This window comes from Castor canadensis, chromosome 13 (genome assembly GCF_047511655.1).
Source record: "Castor canadensis chromosome 13, mCasCan1.hap1v2, whole genome shotgun sequence".
NCBI classification, from domain to species: domain Eukaryota; kingdom Metazoa; phylum Chordata; class Mammalia; order Rodentia; family Castoridae; genus Castor; species Castor canadensis.
The window spans coordinates 54582901-54599508 of NC_133398.1; the positions used below are offsets into that span (position 1 = coordinate 54582901).

The window sequence follows — 16608 nt, forward strand, 5'->3', positions numbered from 1 at the left end:
GAACATTATTCTGAGCGAGGTCAGCCAGGTTCAGAAGACCAAAAATCATATGTTCTCCCCCATATGTGGACTTTAGATCTAGGGCAAATGCAGCAATGTTGTTGGACTTGCTTGGATCACATGACAAGTGGAGAGTACATACGGGAGATACAGGAATAGGAAGAAAACCCAAAACATGAAAGCATTTGATGTCCCCACTCCAGAGGAGTTAATACAGAAACCTTAAAGTGACAAAGGTTATCATGAGAAGGGGATCAGTAACCAGTGTAAAGATCAGTTAAGAGATGAAATCAACATGGGTCTAACACATGTGTACATGAAAGCAATGCTAAGAATATTTCTGTGTAGCTATCCTTAACTCAACTAGCAAAAATGCTTTGTCTTTCTTATTATGCTTGTGTCTTTTTTTCAACAAAGTTAGTGATAAAGGTAGAACAGGACCTGCCTGGAACTGAGGTGGGGTGGAGAGGGTGGAGAAGGGGGAAGGGGGAGAAATGACCCAAACAATGTATGCACATATGAATAAATGAATAATTTTTTAAAAAATCAGATGCCAGCTGGTGGAGTGGCTCAAGCAGTAGAGCACCTGACTAGCAAGCATGAGGCTGAGTTCAAACCTCAGTACTCACACCAAAAAGAAACAGATGGTAGTAGCTCTATGGCTTTATTTCAACCACTCTTATTAATCTGAGAGAAAAGGAGGTTTAACCATTTCAACATGTAGAAATTATTTAAGTTATTTATCATCATCTCCACTATTCTTAGCAATAATGTTTGACAGTCACTCAAAAAGTTACACACACACACACACACACACACACACACACACACACACCTCTTGTAAGAAGGCAAAACAATCAACAAAATCATACTCAAGGATGAACCAAATATTGGAGCCATTAGAAATTTTTACAATAACTACAACTCATATGCTATAGTACTTCATGGGAAGAATAGAAAATATGCACGAAGAGACGGAGAATGTCAACAGAGAAATGAAAACTATAATAAAGAGTCAAATAGAAATGCTAGGAATAATTTAATATTAAAATCAGGGATGAAGAATTCCTTTGATTCTCACTGCAGGTGTCTTGGCACAGCTAAGGAAAGAATTTATGAACTGAAAAATAATTAAATAGAAATTACCAAGTGTTACGCACAAAGAGAAAAGAGAATAAAATGAAAACAGAATAGTCAAGAGTATTGGGGCAATAAAGAATGATTCAAGGCAGGTGTGTTGACCTACTCCTAGAATCCCAGCACTTAGGAGGAGGATCTCAAGTTCAAGGCCAGCCTTGCTCACAGAGCAACTTCAAGACTAGCTGGAACTACACAGAATGACCTTGTCCCAAAAATAATTTTAAGAAGGGAGCTGGAGGCATGGTTCAAATGGTAGAGTACTTACCTACCAAGTGCGAGGTCCAGAGTTCAAACCCCAGCACACTGGAAAAAATATATTTAGCATGTATATATGCAATAACTATAATGTATATAAATATATATAAATAATATATACTTTAAAAAGTTTTATATATGTACACATATATAAAAATGCACAATGAAGCTGGAGAAGTATTTGAAGAGATAACAGGCAACAACTTCTAAAAATAATGAAAGAATCACAGATGCAAAAATCATAGAGAACCTTGAAGATAAATGAGAGAGAATCATTAAGGTACACTCATGTTAACCAATACTAAACAGGAAGTCTTGGAGAGAGCCAGAGAAAAATGACATACACATAAGAACAATGAGAGATAAAATTACACCAGATTTCTTATCAGAAATTGTATGAACCCAAAGAAAATGGTACATCTTTTAATCAGCAAGGAAAAAAAACCAGTTTTTCTTCTGAGTAAAAAGAGAACAGTATGAAGCTGATAGACATACAATATATAAAGGTGTAATTTATGACAATAGCAGCATAAAGGACAGGTAAGAAACAAAGATAAAAAGAGCAAAGTTCTTGTACTATAGGACTTAAGTTCATATACATTTGAACAAGATTATTGTAAATTGTTAATTGTAATCTCCTAGAGTGGCCACCAAGAAAATAACTTAAATTGTACATCATAAAAGAAAAAAAGAAGGAAGGGGTTAAAATGTCATATTAGAAAATATACATTGCAATCCTTTGTACAATTAAATGGTAACCAAAAAAAGAGGAAAAAAGGAAAGAAAAATAGCAAACAACAACGAATGCTGGGGAGGATGTGGGAGAAAAGGAACTCTTAAACACTGATGGTAGGAATGTGAGTAGTTCAACCATGATGGAAATCAGTATAGCGGTTCCTTGAAAAACCAAAAAGATAACTAGTATTATGATCTAGCTATACCACACATGGATATATATATAGGCAAAGAACTCAAATGCAGCATACAAAAGATAATCCTGCAAACCCATGTTTATTATACCACTATTCATAGTAGCCAAGTCATGGAACCAGGTTAGGTACCCACCAACGCAATGGATGAGTAGATAAAGCAAAGTAAAAGTGATATATATTTAATGTAGTATTATTTCACATTAAGGAGAATGAAATTTTGTCATCTGCAAAGATGAAAAAAAAAATGGAAAGAATTGGAGACCGTATCATGCTAAGTGAAATAAGCCAGACAGACAAAGACAAGTATCACATGTTTTCTCTAACATAGAATCTACATTTTTTTTAAAGGCATGGAAGTAGAAGAGTGCCTATCTGGGAAAAGGAAAGATACCAGAGGGAGGGGACAGAATGAGAATGAGAGAGTAATGGGGGAGGGGTGCACGAGTATGATCAAAGTACAGGTATATGTGTATGAAAAGTTATGAAATGTCATAATGAAATCGATTATGTTGTATAATTAATATTCTCCAATAAGAAAGGGGAAAAAGAAAATATCTGCTACCAAAAACAAAAAAGAAAAATGCAAAAATGAAGGGAAAGAACAAATATAACACATGTAAGAAAACAAGGAGGAAAAGGTGGACTTTCATCTTACCTTATAAGGAATTAGATTCTACATATAGGGATTAAGTCCTCAAATTATAAAGTAGACACTGGGGCAAATGACTTTAAAAATCAGGATTCAACTACATGTTGTATGTAAGAGATAAACTTCAAAATTAAGCATGTAAATAACGTTTAACATACAAACACATACCAGGAAAAAAGAAAGCTAGTGTGGTTATAACAATAATATTTGACAAAATAAACTTCTAAAAACAACTGTCAATAATGAAAAAGGACATTTTATAATGATAAATGGGTCAACTTACTCAGAAGAAATAATAATGATAAGTATATATGCACTCAGCAACTGAGCCTCAAATTACATAAAGCAAAAAACTGATGGACTTAAAGAGAAGCATGGACAATTAAATGATAATAATAATGGTTTAACGACAAGAGAGAAGATCACCCAGGAACAGAAGACTTGGATACTGCAAGCCAACTAGACTTAGCAAAATAAATAGAACTGAAAGGAAAAAGGGTCAGACCTCTAAGTGCAGTTGACTAATTCTACATGGCTCTCAGCAAATGACAGAACAAGTAGAGAGAATCTGTACTGATAAAAGAAGATCTGTACAACCAATATCAATAAAACTGACCCAAATGGTATTTATAGTATATCCACAAAAGTAGAATACACATTCCATTAAATAATTCAGTAGATGGGTACAACATCAGACTAGCCACAACAGAAGAAAACAACCAAGGTGTAGAAAAGATATAAAACTTTGAAGCTACAAAAATAAAAAGCTCAAATGATTTTTAGAATATAGCAGAAACATCTAATGTGTATAACTGGAATCTCAGGAGGACAGAAGAGAAAGAATGTGCAGAAACCATATTTGAAGACATCTGTATCAAGAATTTTCTGAGAATGAAGAAAACCATAAAGCCAAAGCTGGAAAAGTTTTACAAACCTCAAATCAGGAAAAAGAGAAACATCACCACAATTAAATCATAAAACCTGCTAGAAACTAAAAACATACAAAAAGTAAACCGAAAAAGGAACAGAAGATAGAAAAATGATTTCCCGACACAAAATACAGAAGAAAAGGCAAAATATCTTTAAAATGCACACAGGAGATTGCAAGTAGATTGTTAACTACTTTATCTGGAAAATACTCTTCAGAAATGAAGGCAAAAGAATGAAATTCCAGTCTTAATTGCTCAAGAAACTAGAGGACAAAGGTCAGGTCTATCACTCCAGCTAGAAATTCAAGAGAGAATTTCCAGAAATCAAAGAGCCAAAACCAGGCCTGCACTGGATAGACCACCAAGCCATACAGATAAAGGTGACAATAACCAAAAAAGCAATTCACTGCCACTCAAGTGATGGGAAAAAGAGCTTGTGACTTTAACTAGTTATGTTTGTATTTCTTTTTTTTAGCACTTGCATGGGTAATAAAATAGAAACCAGAGTGTAACATATGCTACAATGTACATCACACAATCTCAAATTATGAGACAGATATAGAGGAAACATTAAGTCATGATTCACATTCAAAAGAAAAAGGAAAACAGCAGTCATCAAACCTAAGAAGACCCAAGACATGGAATGAGAAAATAATGATTTTAAAGGAGCTATTTAAAAGTGTTCGTAAGATATGAACAAAAAGGAAAACCTTACAAATTCACATAGCACAATAATGAATAAAATGAAAATTCTAGAACTGAACACAAAATATTTACAGAATATACAGAAAAGACTTAAGAACAAATGGGAAATTAAAGAAATGTCAGCTCCAATATAAATTAGTAGAAATTATCTAATCTGAATAACATAAATATAAAAAGATTGGGAAAAAATTCACAGAACCTCACTGATCTATGGGATAATACAGAAAAGTCAAATCTAAGAGAAATTAGAAACACAAAAGGAGAAAAAAAATGGAGTAAGTCCTCAAATATTTTTATGCTAGCAACTTTTTCTAACTCAATCAAAAATATTTATAATAAAGTTCAGTAACTTTATAGAGTACTATCTCTGACCACAACAAAAGTGCATTAGAAGTCAATAACGACAAGAAGATTCACAATGAAAAAACCACACAAATTTTTTTGAAGAATAAATAATACACTTCTAAGTAACCAAACATGCAAACAAAAAATCAAAAGGGAAACAAGAAACACTTCTAATTGATTCCTTGTTCATGAAAAATTGACAAGCTTACACTAAAATTTCTACAAAAAAGCAAATTATCAAGAATATACAATTTTCCTGAAAAAGAATAAAGTGACTGGTACTTCTACCCTCATTTCAAAAGCTACATATATGACTGGGCATATTTTTGGACTCTATTATAACTTATTGGCTACTTTGTCCATTGTTATGCTAATACCACACTGCCTTGATATTTTTAGCTTGATAAATAAATCTCAAAATAAGCAGTGTAAAGTCTTACAAGTTTGCTCTCTTTGAAACTTGATTTTGCTCTTCTAAGTTCTTTGCAGTTCCTTAATAAATTTTAGAACTGGCTTTTAAAGAAAACTAGTCTCCTGAGAGTTTGTGATTATATGACAGATCAATTTAGAGAGAATTGGTCTTCTTAACAATATTGCATCTTTGGATTAATGAATTTGGAACAGCTGTCCATTTAATGTAAGTCGTCTTTAAGTTCCATCATTGGATGGAACAAATGCCATGGTATCTGTGAATAAAAAAAATTTACTTACTTATTTCTAATTGGTATGATTTTGTTTCCTGCCTAATTGTGCTAGATGGAATCTCCAATATAATGTTCAAAAGCAGTGGTGAGACACAACATCCTTGACTTGTTCCTAACCTTGAAAGGAAAACATTCAGTGTTTTTCATCAAGCAATAAATAATACTACTCTTACATGAATTCTTCTAGTAAAATGAAACAGAACACTTTACAATTCATATTAGAATGCCAAGACCATCTTAATACCAAAATCTGATAAAAAGCATTCAGCCCAATATCCCTGAGCAAAATATTAGCAAATCTGAAGTTAGCAGTATATGAAAATGATAAAACATTACAACATTAGGTTTATTTCAAGAATTCAAGAAAGAGTTATAATTGAAAATCAACTGATACGTCACCACATTGACAAGCTTTACTATTACTAGAAAAGCTTTAGTATTATGCTAAGAGATGCATAAAAAGCGTTGTATACATTCAATACTCACTCATGAAAAAGCTCTCATCAAACTATAAATACATAGTATCTTAGTATGTTTGTGTTGCTGTAAAAAAAATCTCTGATACTGGATAAACTGCTAAAGGACAGAATTTTTTTCTCTTGTAATTCTGCAGTCTGGGAAGACAGCAGAATTTGGAGACTGTTGAGGGCCTTCTTGCTGCACAAGGAAATAAAGGGCAAAAGGGATAAAAACAGTCTTTAATGGCAACCAACATGGAAGGGCAATAAAGGCTGAGATAGCTCCCTCCAGCCCATTTGTAAGGTAGCAGTCTCACCCATGGCAGCTGAGCCCTCATGGCCTACTCACCTCCAAAATGCCCAACCTCTTAATGCTAATACATTGGGATTAAATTTCAATGAATTCTAGAGGAGACACAAATGCTCCAACCATAGCAGATAGGAACTGCAATAATGTGACAAAGGATATTTACCAAAAAAATTGAGGAGACACAGTACTTAATAATGAAATACTATGATAGTTAAACAAAACTGATGAATAGCTATAGAAGTAAGAAAAATGTCTACCTTTGTTGAAATAACTAGTGATTTAGGAACATTATGAAAGTTTTTGACCACTGGTAAGTTCTGTATCTTGACTTGATGTGTTAACTTTGTAAAATGTCAATGTATTACACACTTGAGATTTATATATTTAATATGTTTATGATACATTCACTAAAACTATGAAAAATTTCCATCAGTGTTTCTCATGAAACTTTATGAGTTATCCTAAAAGTTATATTTAAAAGCTATGTGCCAACATACCTAGGAGACTTTAAAGTAGAATAAGGAGGCAGAAGTACACCTGACAGATACAAAGACTTATTATATATCCATACTAGTTACAACAATGTAATGCTGTGTAGAAAAACTAAGAATATAGAACCCAGAACAAAACTCACAAATATTCTGAATTCAAGGATACAGGAGACCATTAGTATCCACAGGTATATGTTTCCAAGGAGACTGCTGTTGAGGAAAAATCTCAAATGCTCTAGAGGCAGATTTTAGTACTGTAATGTGGATGATTGATTCGTTTTTATGCAACCACCACCCAACTTCCACATGCTGCCTTTCAACAAATCTAAAATTTTTACTTTATCACTTCAGTTAAGAACCTTATGTGCCCTTTTTGACTTGTGAGGATTGCCATAACTTCTACCTTGTCTTTTGGCACCACTTGCTTTTGCAGAGGCATATTTCCACAAAATTAAGGGCAGGGAAACAGTCGATAACACAATGATTTAAACACAACTGACAATAATGTGGGACCAAATGAGAGCTTCTCCACATCGACTGGGCTGGGTAATGCACATGCAGGAATTGAAAATTTTTTGTTTTGAAATTTCTTTTAATTTTTTTGTTGCATTTGGTTAAAACCACATGAAATAAATCCTCATATAAGGTAGCTTATTGTATATGAGAGAGATGACCCAGCACTACTTGGAATAAAAGGGGACATTTCAATAAGTTGAACTAGAAAAAAAAAAAGGTCACTATTTGGGAAAAAATAAGTAAGTAAAAATGGAGCTTTATCCTTTACCATACACAGAAAAAATTCTGGAAGAATTAAATATAAATGATAAAAACAAAGCTTTAGAACTTTCTGAAGAGGACATGGGCTTTGTCTTTGTTAAGTAAAATACCAAAATACTAACTATAGATTACTTTGTCTAAATTAAGATAAAAATTAATTTTGTTTATTAAATGACACTTCGAAGAAAATAAAGAATGAGGTAGACACTAAAAGAAAATATCTAAACTATCTGCCACCCATTTAACATACCAGGGATTAAAATCAAGAACATATAACAGGACTGGGGCATGGCTCAAGTGGTAGAGCCACTAGCAAGGCCTTGTCCAATCCCCAATACCACAGGGGGAAAAAAAAAGAATATATAACAAAATACTGTAAGTCAATGAGAGAAGAATACAATGAAAGAACAGACAAGACATAGACAGATGTTTCACAGAAAAGGACAGGCACTGGATAATAATCATTTGAAGATGTATCATTATTAGTGATGTGTACTTCAAGGCCAAAATAAATATTATTTTATACTCATTCAGTTGGCAACACACTAAGAAGTCTGACAAACAAGTGCTCAGAATGATAAGAAACAACCGCATCTCTCATACATTGTAGTAAGAGTAAAACTGATAAAACCTCTTTGAAAAATACATTTTCAGCATTTTGTAAAAGTAACATTTTCATACTCTAAAAACCAGGAGTTCCACTCCTAAATATGTAACTCACAAAACAGGTGGTACCAAGAATCATGTACAAAAATGCCAATTGCAGTATTATTAACGGGAGTAGAAATAACCAAGGTACTTATCTAGAAATGCATGAACAAGTAATTATGATACAGTTACATAAAGTATAATATTTTAAATAGCAGAAATAAATACTTCAAACAACATAGATGAATCTTAGGAACATAATGATGAGTCAAAATGGCCCAATCCCAACAATACGTACTAAGACACCATTTCTATAAATAGTTTAAGGGGGTTACCTCTGGTTAAAGAATCAAGGTACAAGATTAGAGAGAAACATATAAGTAAATCTAAGTTACTATCATATTCTAGTCCTTGGATGACTTGGTGGGACAAGAATGTTTATTATAATAAATGAATGAAGTAACTAAATTAAATTAATCTGTACATAAAATAGTACGTCATAATGTAAATTTATAATTAATCCAATTCCAAGCATCTGAAATCAACAAAACCACAATATGATACAATGCAAATTCAAATACTGTTGTCTTAAGACTGACTTATTATCAAGTGAAAATGTGCAAGGTTAAAAATTACTGTTAAACACTTAGTCACTCAATTACCTGTTGTATTAATTCCATTTCTGAATTAAATTAATAAATTATAAAATTTAAAGAATTACTAATAGTACCTTAAAAACACAAATAAGTCCACAGAAACAGAAATGTTTTTAAAAAGTCATTTCAGCTGAAAGTTACCTTGCAAATTATCTAAAAGAAAACACTGAATAAACAGGCCCTGTGTTTGATAGGTGCTATATCATTAGTCCTCAAAAGTCTATGACATCAATACCACTAATATCAAATTTTATTGATGAAGAAACTAGATAAATTGGGTAAAAAATTATTAAAGTTATTTACCACAGGAAATAGAAAAGTCAAATCACCTGTTGAAAATTGTATGTCAACGTAGTGGCAGAATAAGACTAATAGGTGTTAAAGATCATCTGACAGGCACTGTGCGAGGTACTTTATAAAACATACTGTGAGATACTCTTTTCACTTCATTTTTCCTTCAGTTAGAGAGTATCAAAAGGGCCATGACCTATTAATTTGCTCTTCAATAATGAAATAATTCATCATGATAACTATATAGCTGTTCCTCAGTATCCAGAGAGGATAAAACACCAAAATCTGCAAATGCTCAAGTACCTTATTCAAAATAGTACAATAGTTGTGTATCAACTTTGGGTATATTCCTGTATACTTCAAATCACCTCTTCATTACTTATAATACCTAATATAATGTAAGCTCTATGTAAATAGTTGTTATACTGTATTGCTTAGGAAATAATCATAAGAAAGGAATTTTGCATGTTAAGTACAAAAGCAGTTCTTTTCAAATATTTCCAAACTATGGTTGACTGAACTCATAATTTAAAACCATCAGATACAGAGGGTCAACTAAACTTGTTATATTCTGTATTTCTACATGCATTTCTATTGGAATTAGTATCATAAATAATTCATGTCTATAAAAAGTACTAAAAATAGTAAAACATAAAGCTACCACAATTTATATTCTAGAATATACAAATTTGCTTAGCTATTTTAATCAATTATAGGAAGTGGTTTAGTTTTGTATTAAACTGCATAACACTTGTAGAAAATGTTTCTCACCTGTGTTAAGTGGATTAAATCACTTTCTTGAGGTAAAGCATAAGGTGCTCCTTGTGATTCCTGAAGTTTTTCTTTTAATTTTGTATTTTCTTGTTCTTTTTGAAATAGCTGATCCTGAAGATTGACAACACTTTGCCGGAGCATAGCTTCACTTGATTTCGTGGTTTCAAAACAAACATGTAACTCATTATAGAGCTGTTTAAAAAGCAGATTGTATTAATAATCAATAAACTATAGTTAGTGTATATGTATACATTTATGTGATAAATATACACACATACATACACATACATACATGGACTAAATATAGACATAGTATTTGCCTTCAGGTTATTTATAGCCTAAGAAGCAAGATATAGATACAAGTAAAACTAGGTTATATAGTCAAATGTCAATATAAAATGACAACTGATATCACAAAGGTAATATGTATTATTGGCTAGTGTCATCTAGAAAGAGTGCTAAATTTCTAAGGAGAATAAAATATTTTAAGGTAGCTATATTCAGCTCATAGAGATTCATGAAAAAGAAAGGTCTTGAAATGAGCCCTGTCAGTTTTGCTGGAATTGACCCAAACCAAAAAATCATTCTAAAGATAGCAGAAAGTGAAAAAATATGTACAGTGCTAGGAAAGGACACAAAGGAACATAAGTCATATTAGCCTAACTGAGAGTGATATATGTATTTGAAATATGATATATACATTTAAAAGAAATATACACATATATGTGTGTGTGTATATACACACACACACATTAAAAAGTGCAAAAAAAGAAAAATCAGGAATATTTCATTGGGAATCCATTAAGGTTAACTACTTTCATTTACTATTACCTAGTATCTATTTCTAATGTGAGGCAAAAGGAACAGTAGTATACAAAGTAAAGAAGTAAAATTACAGACCAAAAAAAGTAGATTGTTCAATGTCAAGACAATGATAGTGTGATAACAGAAGCAATGTCCTCAAGGTATGGCAGATAACTTTAAAATTTTAAGTCAAGGAAATATGTATTAAATAAAGTTAAAAATGAAATTTATTAAAACTGTGAGACAGCATACTATATCTAAGTGGTATAACACAAAGAGTAGTACAGTACTGATAACAGTATTCCTCTGATAGTCAAGAACCTGCTTAATGATAAACATCCCAACTTAACTGCGATTTAATAGACATGAAGCTCTGGTAACTGACTTACATATGGAACTCATAAATATATTTGCTGCTAACATGAGCAAAGTGATCTAACAGGTGAGATTTTTCAAAAGACTAATAGAGAAATCATAACATAAAAGCAAAACCTCCAAGTAAAAAAAAAATCTCAAAATTATGAAGCTGATACAATAGGTTTTTTAAGTTTGCTCATCCATCTTCGAGTGTAAAACTTTAATTCCTCTATATACTGTTAACATTTCTATAAGCGTGTTATAACTTTTTAAAGTTTAAAAATTTTTAAAAAGTTTGTGAATCCTCTTTCCTAAATGCATTTCCTCAAACATACAATTTTTATAAAATGTAAGACCCCCAAATCCTTGATCTGAAATATAATTAACCCAATAAATTTATTGTCTTCTATAAGAGATTACTTCCCTCTATCATTATACTTAACTAATCTATTTCACTTTATAGCAAAAGTCCAAGCAATTTTCATAAAGTTGTCGCCTATATTATTTATAAAGATTTCGAAACATAAATCTATGCTTTTTCTTGTCATTTACTTTATACCAGGAAGTACGTCCAATGTTCCTTCCAAAGCTGATACTATCAGATATTCCAGGAAAGAGAGTAAAGACTCTACATTTGAGGAGCAATGAAGAGGTCAAAGTGGATCTAATAGTGGCCTATCTCTAGAGTGTTGCTGCTTTCATGATTGAGTTCAGGGTAGGAAAGAAACAAGCAAACTCTAAACACAGGATATAAACTAGCAAGAGAGAGTTAATGCTAGCCTGAATGAAGGTACTACGACAGCTTTGCCTGTTACTTTTTAACATGTTCCTTAATAGATATAATGTTCTGGGTCTACTTGATCTTAGAAGAAAACTCTTTGTTAATCTTTTTTCTTACCTGCTCTCCTCTTCCCACTCATTCTTGCCTCATAAAGTACAGGACTAACTACTTTTCTTCTTCTGTTCACTACTCTGGCACCTGCACCATGCAGTTTATGCAGTTGTGCTCCTATTCAGAAGTTTCCCTGACTGGGTAACTGTGAACACTGAGGCAAACTATCTTATACTGAATAGCCATCCTTCTAAGAAGTAAGTGCAAAAGAACTGAGAAAGCCTGGAACAGATGATCTAGGGCAATTTTGCTCTAGGAATTAGGACAAACTCTCATTCCTTAGTTCTTACTCCAAATACGTATCTCCTACTTACTTGCCTTTTCTCTTTAATGTGCGACTGAACTTCACATACATACCTAAGAGCAGTAACCTTGAGTACATAAAGCAAAGACAATCCTCCATCTACTTTTAATTCTAGACTCAAATCCACTAGCAAATTTAGCTAAAACAGAATTGAACAAGATAAATCTATTTTTATTTCTACTATTTTTGATGACAAATTCTCAAAGCAGTAAAATGTTTCACTAGTAGATTTTGCAAAGAGGCAAGAAGTTTAGGAATTCTAATGCCTTAGAGAGATTGTACCTTACTCTCATCTCCATAAAAAGAATCAAAAAAAAGTTCTCAATTGAATAAATTAGATAGTATAATAAATTCATTCATCTATTGGTTGAGGCATCCCAAGTTAGTAACTTTTTCTCTACTAACAATCAGAATTCCTTGAAGCAGTTTTCAAAGAAGCTCTTTTACCCTAATTTTTTTCTTCTAATAGTTCAAAAAGCTTGAATGGATCAGATTTTTTTTTTCCAAGATTCTGGTCTAAAAAGTATCTAATTGACAGTCCTCCATTTTTCCAGGGTCAGAAGGCAGATTAGAGAATTCCTCTACTCAACAAAGTGAATGAGAAGAGTCAGGGTAAAAAGGAGAGATGATATTCCAAGGAGAGAAAGAGAAGAAGTGCATTGGGAATCAAGAAAAGGTGATGGCGTGCACACCCATGTTTATTGCAGCATTGTTCATAATAGCTAAGCTATGGAAATAGCCAAGATGCCCCACTACTAATGAATGGATTAAGAAAATGTGGTATTTATATACAATGGAATTTTATTCAGCCATAAAGAAGAATGAAATTTTGTTATTTGCAGATAAATGTATGGAACTGGAGAACATCACCTTAAGTGAAATTAGGCATGTTCAGAAAGCCAAAGGCCACATGTTTTCTCTTATATGTGGAATACAGATCTAATACAAATACAAGCAATATTATGAAAAACAGGTCACTCTAAGGGGAGGTCACATATGAGAGAGGGAGGGTAAAAGAAGGAATTTAAGAAGGTGAGTATGGTTGATGTACTGCCTATACAAGAATGAATATACAAATTTTAAACCTGTTAAAATCACCATAAGAAAGGAACTAAGGTAGAAAGGAGAAAAATAGAGGAGAAAAATCAAATTGATTATAATACATATATACATGGATTGTCACAAAGAAACTCCCTGTATAGCTATCTTAAATAAAAATGTCATTTTTTTTTTCTTTTACAAAATCAAAGAACAGGGTGGGCAAAACAGGTCCTGTTTGGGAGGCTGGTACCAGTGGGAGGGAGGAGGATGTGGTGAAATGGTGAAGGAGGATAAATATGGTACAAATACTGTGTACACATGAGACCTGCAGAAACTATTCCAGTAATGGAGGAAGAGGGGATAAAGGAGAATGATGGAGGGATGAATTCAAGTATAATATGTTTGATATATTATAAAGAACTTTTGTAAATGCCACAATGTACCCCCAGCACAACAATAAAAAAAAAAGAAAATAAGCAAATAAAAAAAAAAAGGTGATGGGACAGCTAAAAAAGAAAGGAGCAACAGAAAGATAATCCAGAGAAAAGTAGGAAACACTCCACAACTCCAACCTTGGCTCCCTAGAAAGAAGAGGAACTAGAAGTCATAGCCACCAGGTAGCTCTGGTAACAACAGACTGGAAGTCCTAACCATGGGAGAAACTCACAGTTCTCATAAGACTTAAGTATAGTCTAGGAAATTGGCCTGATAATGACACCTGCTGCATGGCAGGCTGGCACTGGGGTAGAAATCCATTTTCTCCAACCTCATATCTTAGAGTGTTACAGCCAGAAACTACTTTAACAAGGGGCCTATTACTTGAGATTGAGCTACACTGGGGACCTGAAAACAAGAAAAAGTCACAAATGAGGTGGCCAGGAGATACCCTGCCACAGTTCCTAGGTGGAAAATGACCACAAGAAATAGTCATGGAGGTGAGAAGGGTCGAATGCAGACACTCGGAGAAATTTAAGTAGCAGTGAGCTCAGACTGTGGACAGGATGGTCAGTGGCCCTTCCGTCAGTGGCAAGAAGCAAGCCACATCACTTATAGATTGCTGTGGAGACTAAATGCTCCAATCTCTTGGCTGTGACGGATTGCTCAGGCTTCAGAGCTACCTCCCTGCTGCATTAGGTTTGCTGCCAAACAGACCTGAGAGCTCTGGACACAACTCTGATATATCACTGACTTTCTCCAGTTTTCTCTCTCTTGCAGTGGTTCACTGCTCATCTGAACGTACTAAGATCAGCAAACAGAATGCCTGTGTCCCTCAGTTCTCTGCCTCCAGTGCAGAACTCAGTACTCTATGTGCAGGTCCACTCTCCAACACACCCAAGTGATACTCTTTAGCTTGGATATTTGCCAGCACTAAAGGCACAAACTTGGGGGAGAGGGACAGGCTCTGGAACAAGCATCTCTTTGTGTCCACAGACCATAAAGTTCTTTGGAGTCAGAAGTGGTTCCTACTACTGAAAGAAAGGAAACCTCTGAAGTGAAAAGCTGATAACATATTCTTGACCACCAAGCCTCCAGTCCATATACAGTATCCACCAGTAATCAGTAGCAGAGAGAAACTGGAGTAGACTCAGCTGTGATGTACTACCACTCCCAGACCTGATAGAGTCCAGCAGTAGAGAGGCATGGAAAGAAGCTCTAACAGTACTTTGCTTTTTATTCACTTTCCTCTTACTGATTTTTACTGTACATTTTTTTATTTTAGAATTGTCTTTTTGAGCTTACTCTTTTTTCTTCCGCACTTTGTTTTTCTTCTTTTCTTCTAATTCTGCTTGTTTTTTTTTCCTTTTCTCTGTACTCTCCTTTATTTCATTATTTTATTACCATTGCTTTTACCTTTATTAATTTTTTTGGCAGTAATGGGGTTTGAATTCAGGGCCCTGGGCTTGGCAGATAAAGACTCTACCACCTTTTGCCTTTACTTATTTTTCAAATAGGGTTTTACATTTTTGCCTCAGCTGGCCTGGACCATGATCTTCCTCTTTTGGCCTCCCACATAACAGGGATTACAGGTGAACGCCACATCACTCAGATTTCATTAGTTGAGATGTGGTCTCACAAACCTTTTGCCAAGGCTGGCCTGAGACTTCAATCCTTCCAATTTCTGCCTCTTGAGTAGATAGGATTACAGGCATGGGACACTGTGCCCAGCTCTTTACTAATTTTTAATTTCCTCTGGATAATGATAGTTGAGTAGTTGCCTTTAATAGCTTTTACTGTATTTCTGAATCTGTTTTGTTTGGCTATTTTTGCTGTTGTGGCATCTTGCTTTCTCCTCTTGGTGATAATGGGGACTGAGCCATCAAGAAAAGGCTGCTCATTAAGAAGACCCACATATAAAACAGAATAGATAGCCATTACAACAGATGTGCACATTGCAATATAAAAACACAAGTCATCCAGGAAAACAAAGCAAAATAACTCTGCCAAAAGTTCATAATTCTTCAATAACTGAATCCTTAGGTATACAAATGGCTGAAAGGCCACACAAAGAATTCAAAAATCTAGTTTTAAAAACTGACCAATAACCCAGGTGCCAGTGGCTCACATCTATAATCCTAGCTACATGGGAAGCTGAGATAAGGAGGCTCACAGTTTGAGGACAGTCCAGGCAAATACTTCATGATAGCCAGAGCAAAATGGACGGAGGTGTGGATCAAGTGCTTGAGTGCCCGTTTTGCATGCATAAGCTCTGAGTTCAAACCCCAGTCCCACTAAAAAAGAAAAAATGTCAACTACCTCAAAGATAAGTTAAATAAATTAATCAATTAAGGAAAGAAGACAATTAAAGACTTGGCTGAGAAATTAAGCAACTTGGATGAAAAGTTAAGCAAAAAAGTAGATTCTAAAAAGAATCTTGTAAATGAAAAGCTACATTTATCAAATCAAAAAGCCCAATAGAGAGTATCACCAATACACAAGACCAGATGGAGGAAAAATACCAAAGGTTAAAGACAAAGCTTATTATATTCAGACAGAAATAAAATTTAAAAAGAAAGCGCAAGCAATCATGACTACAACATTTAACACCAAGTAAAAAACCAAACCTACAAATCTTTGGTGTAGAAGAGAGAGCCAAAGTAAAGGTTAAAGGCATAGAAAACCTATTCAATTAAATTACAAAAGTAAAT

The 16608-nt window shown here is 33.7% G+C and overlaps 1 protein-coding gene across 16 annotated transcripts in view; it reads right to left on the reverse strand.

The window, feature by feature from the left end:
• The window catches only part of Cntln (centlein), a 314618-nt gene that overhangs the window by 182187 nt on the left and 115823 nt on the right, over positions 1-16608 (reverse strand). For all 16 annotated transcript variants that reach the window (XR_012440429.1, XR_012440430.1, XM_074051749.1 and 13 more), the window contains one exon: positions 10062-10256. Coding sequence is in view for 14 of the 16 variants with exons in the window: in XM_074051749.1 (XP_073907850.1) it covers positions 10062-10256 (195 nt within the window). In the remaining 2 variants the exon portion in view is untranslated. The remainder of the gene's footprint in view (positions 1-10061; positions 10257-16608) is intronic.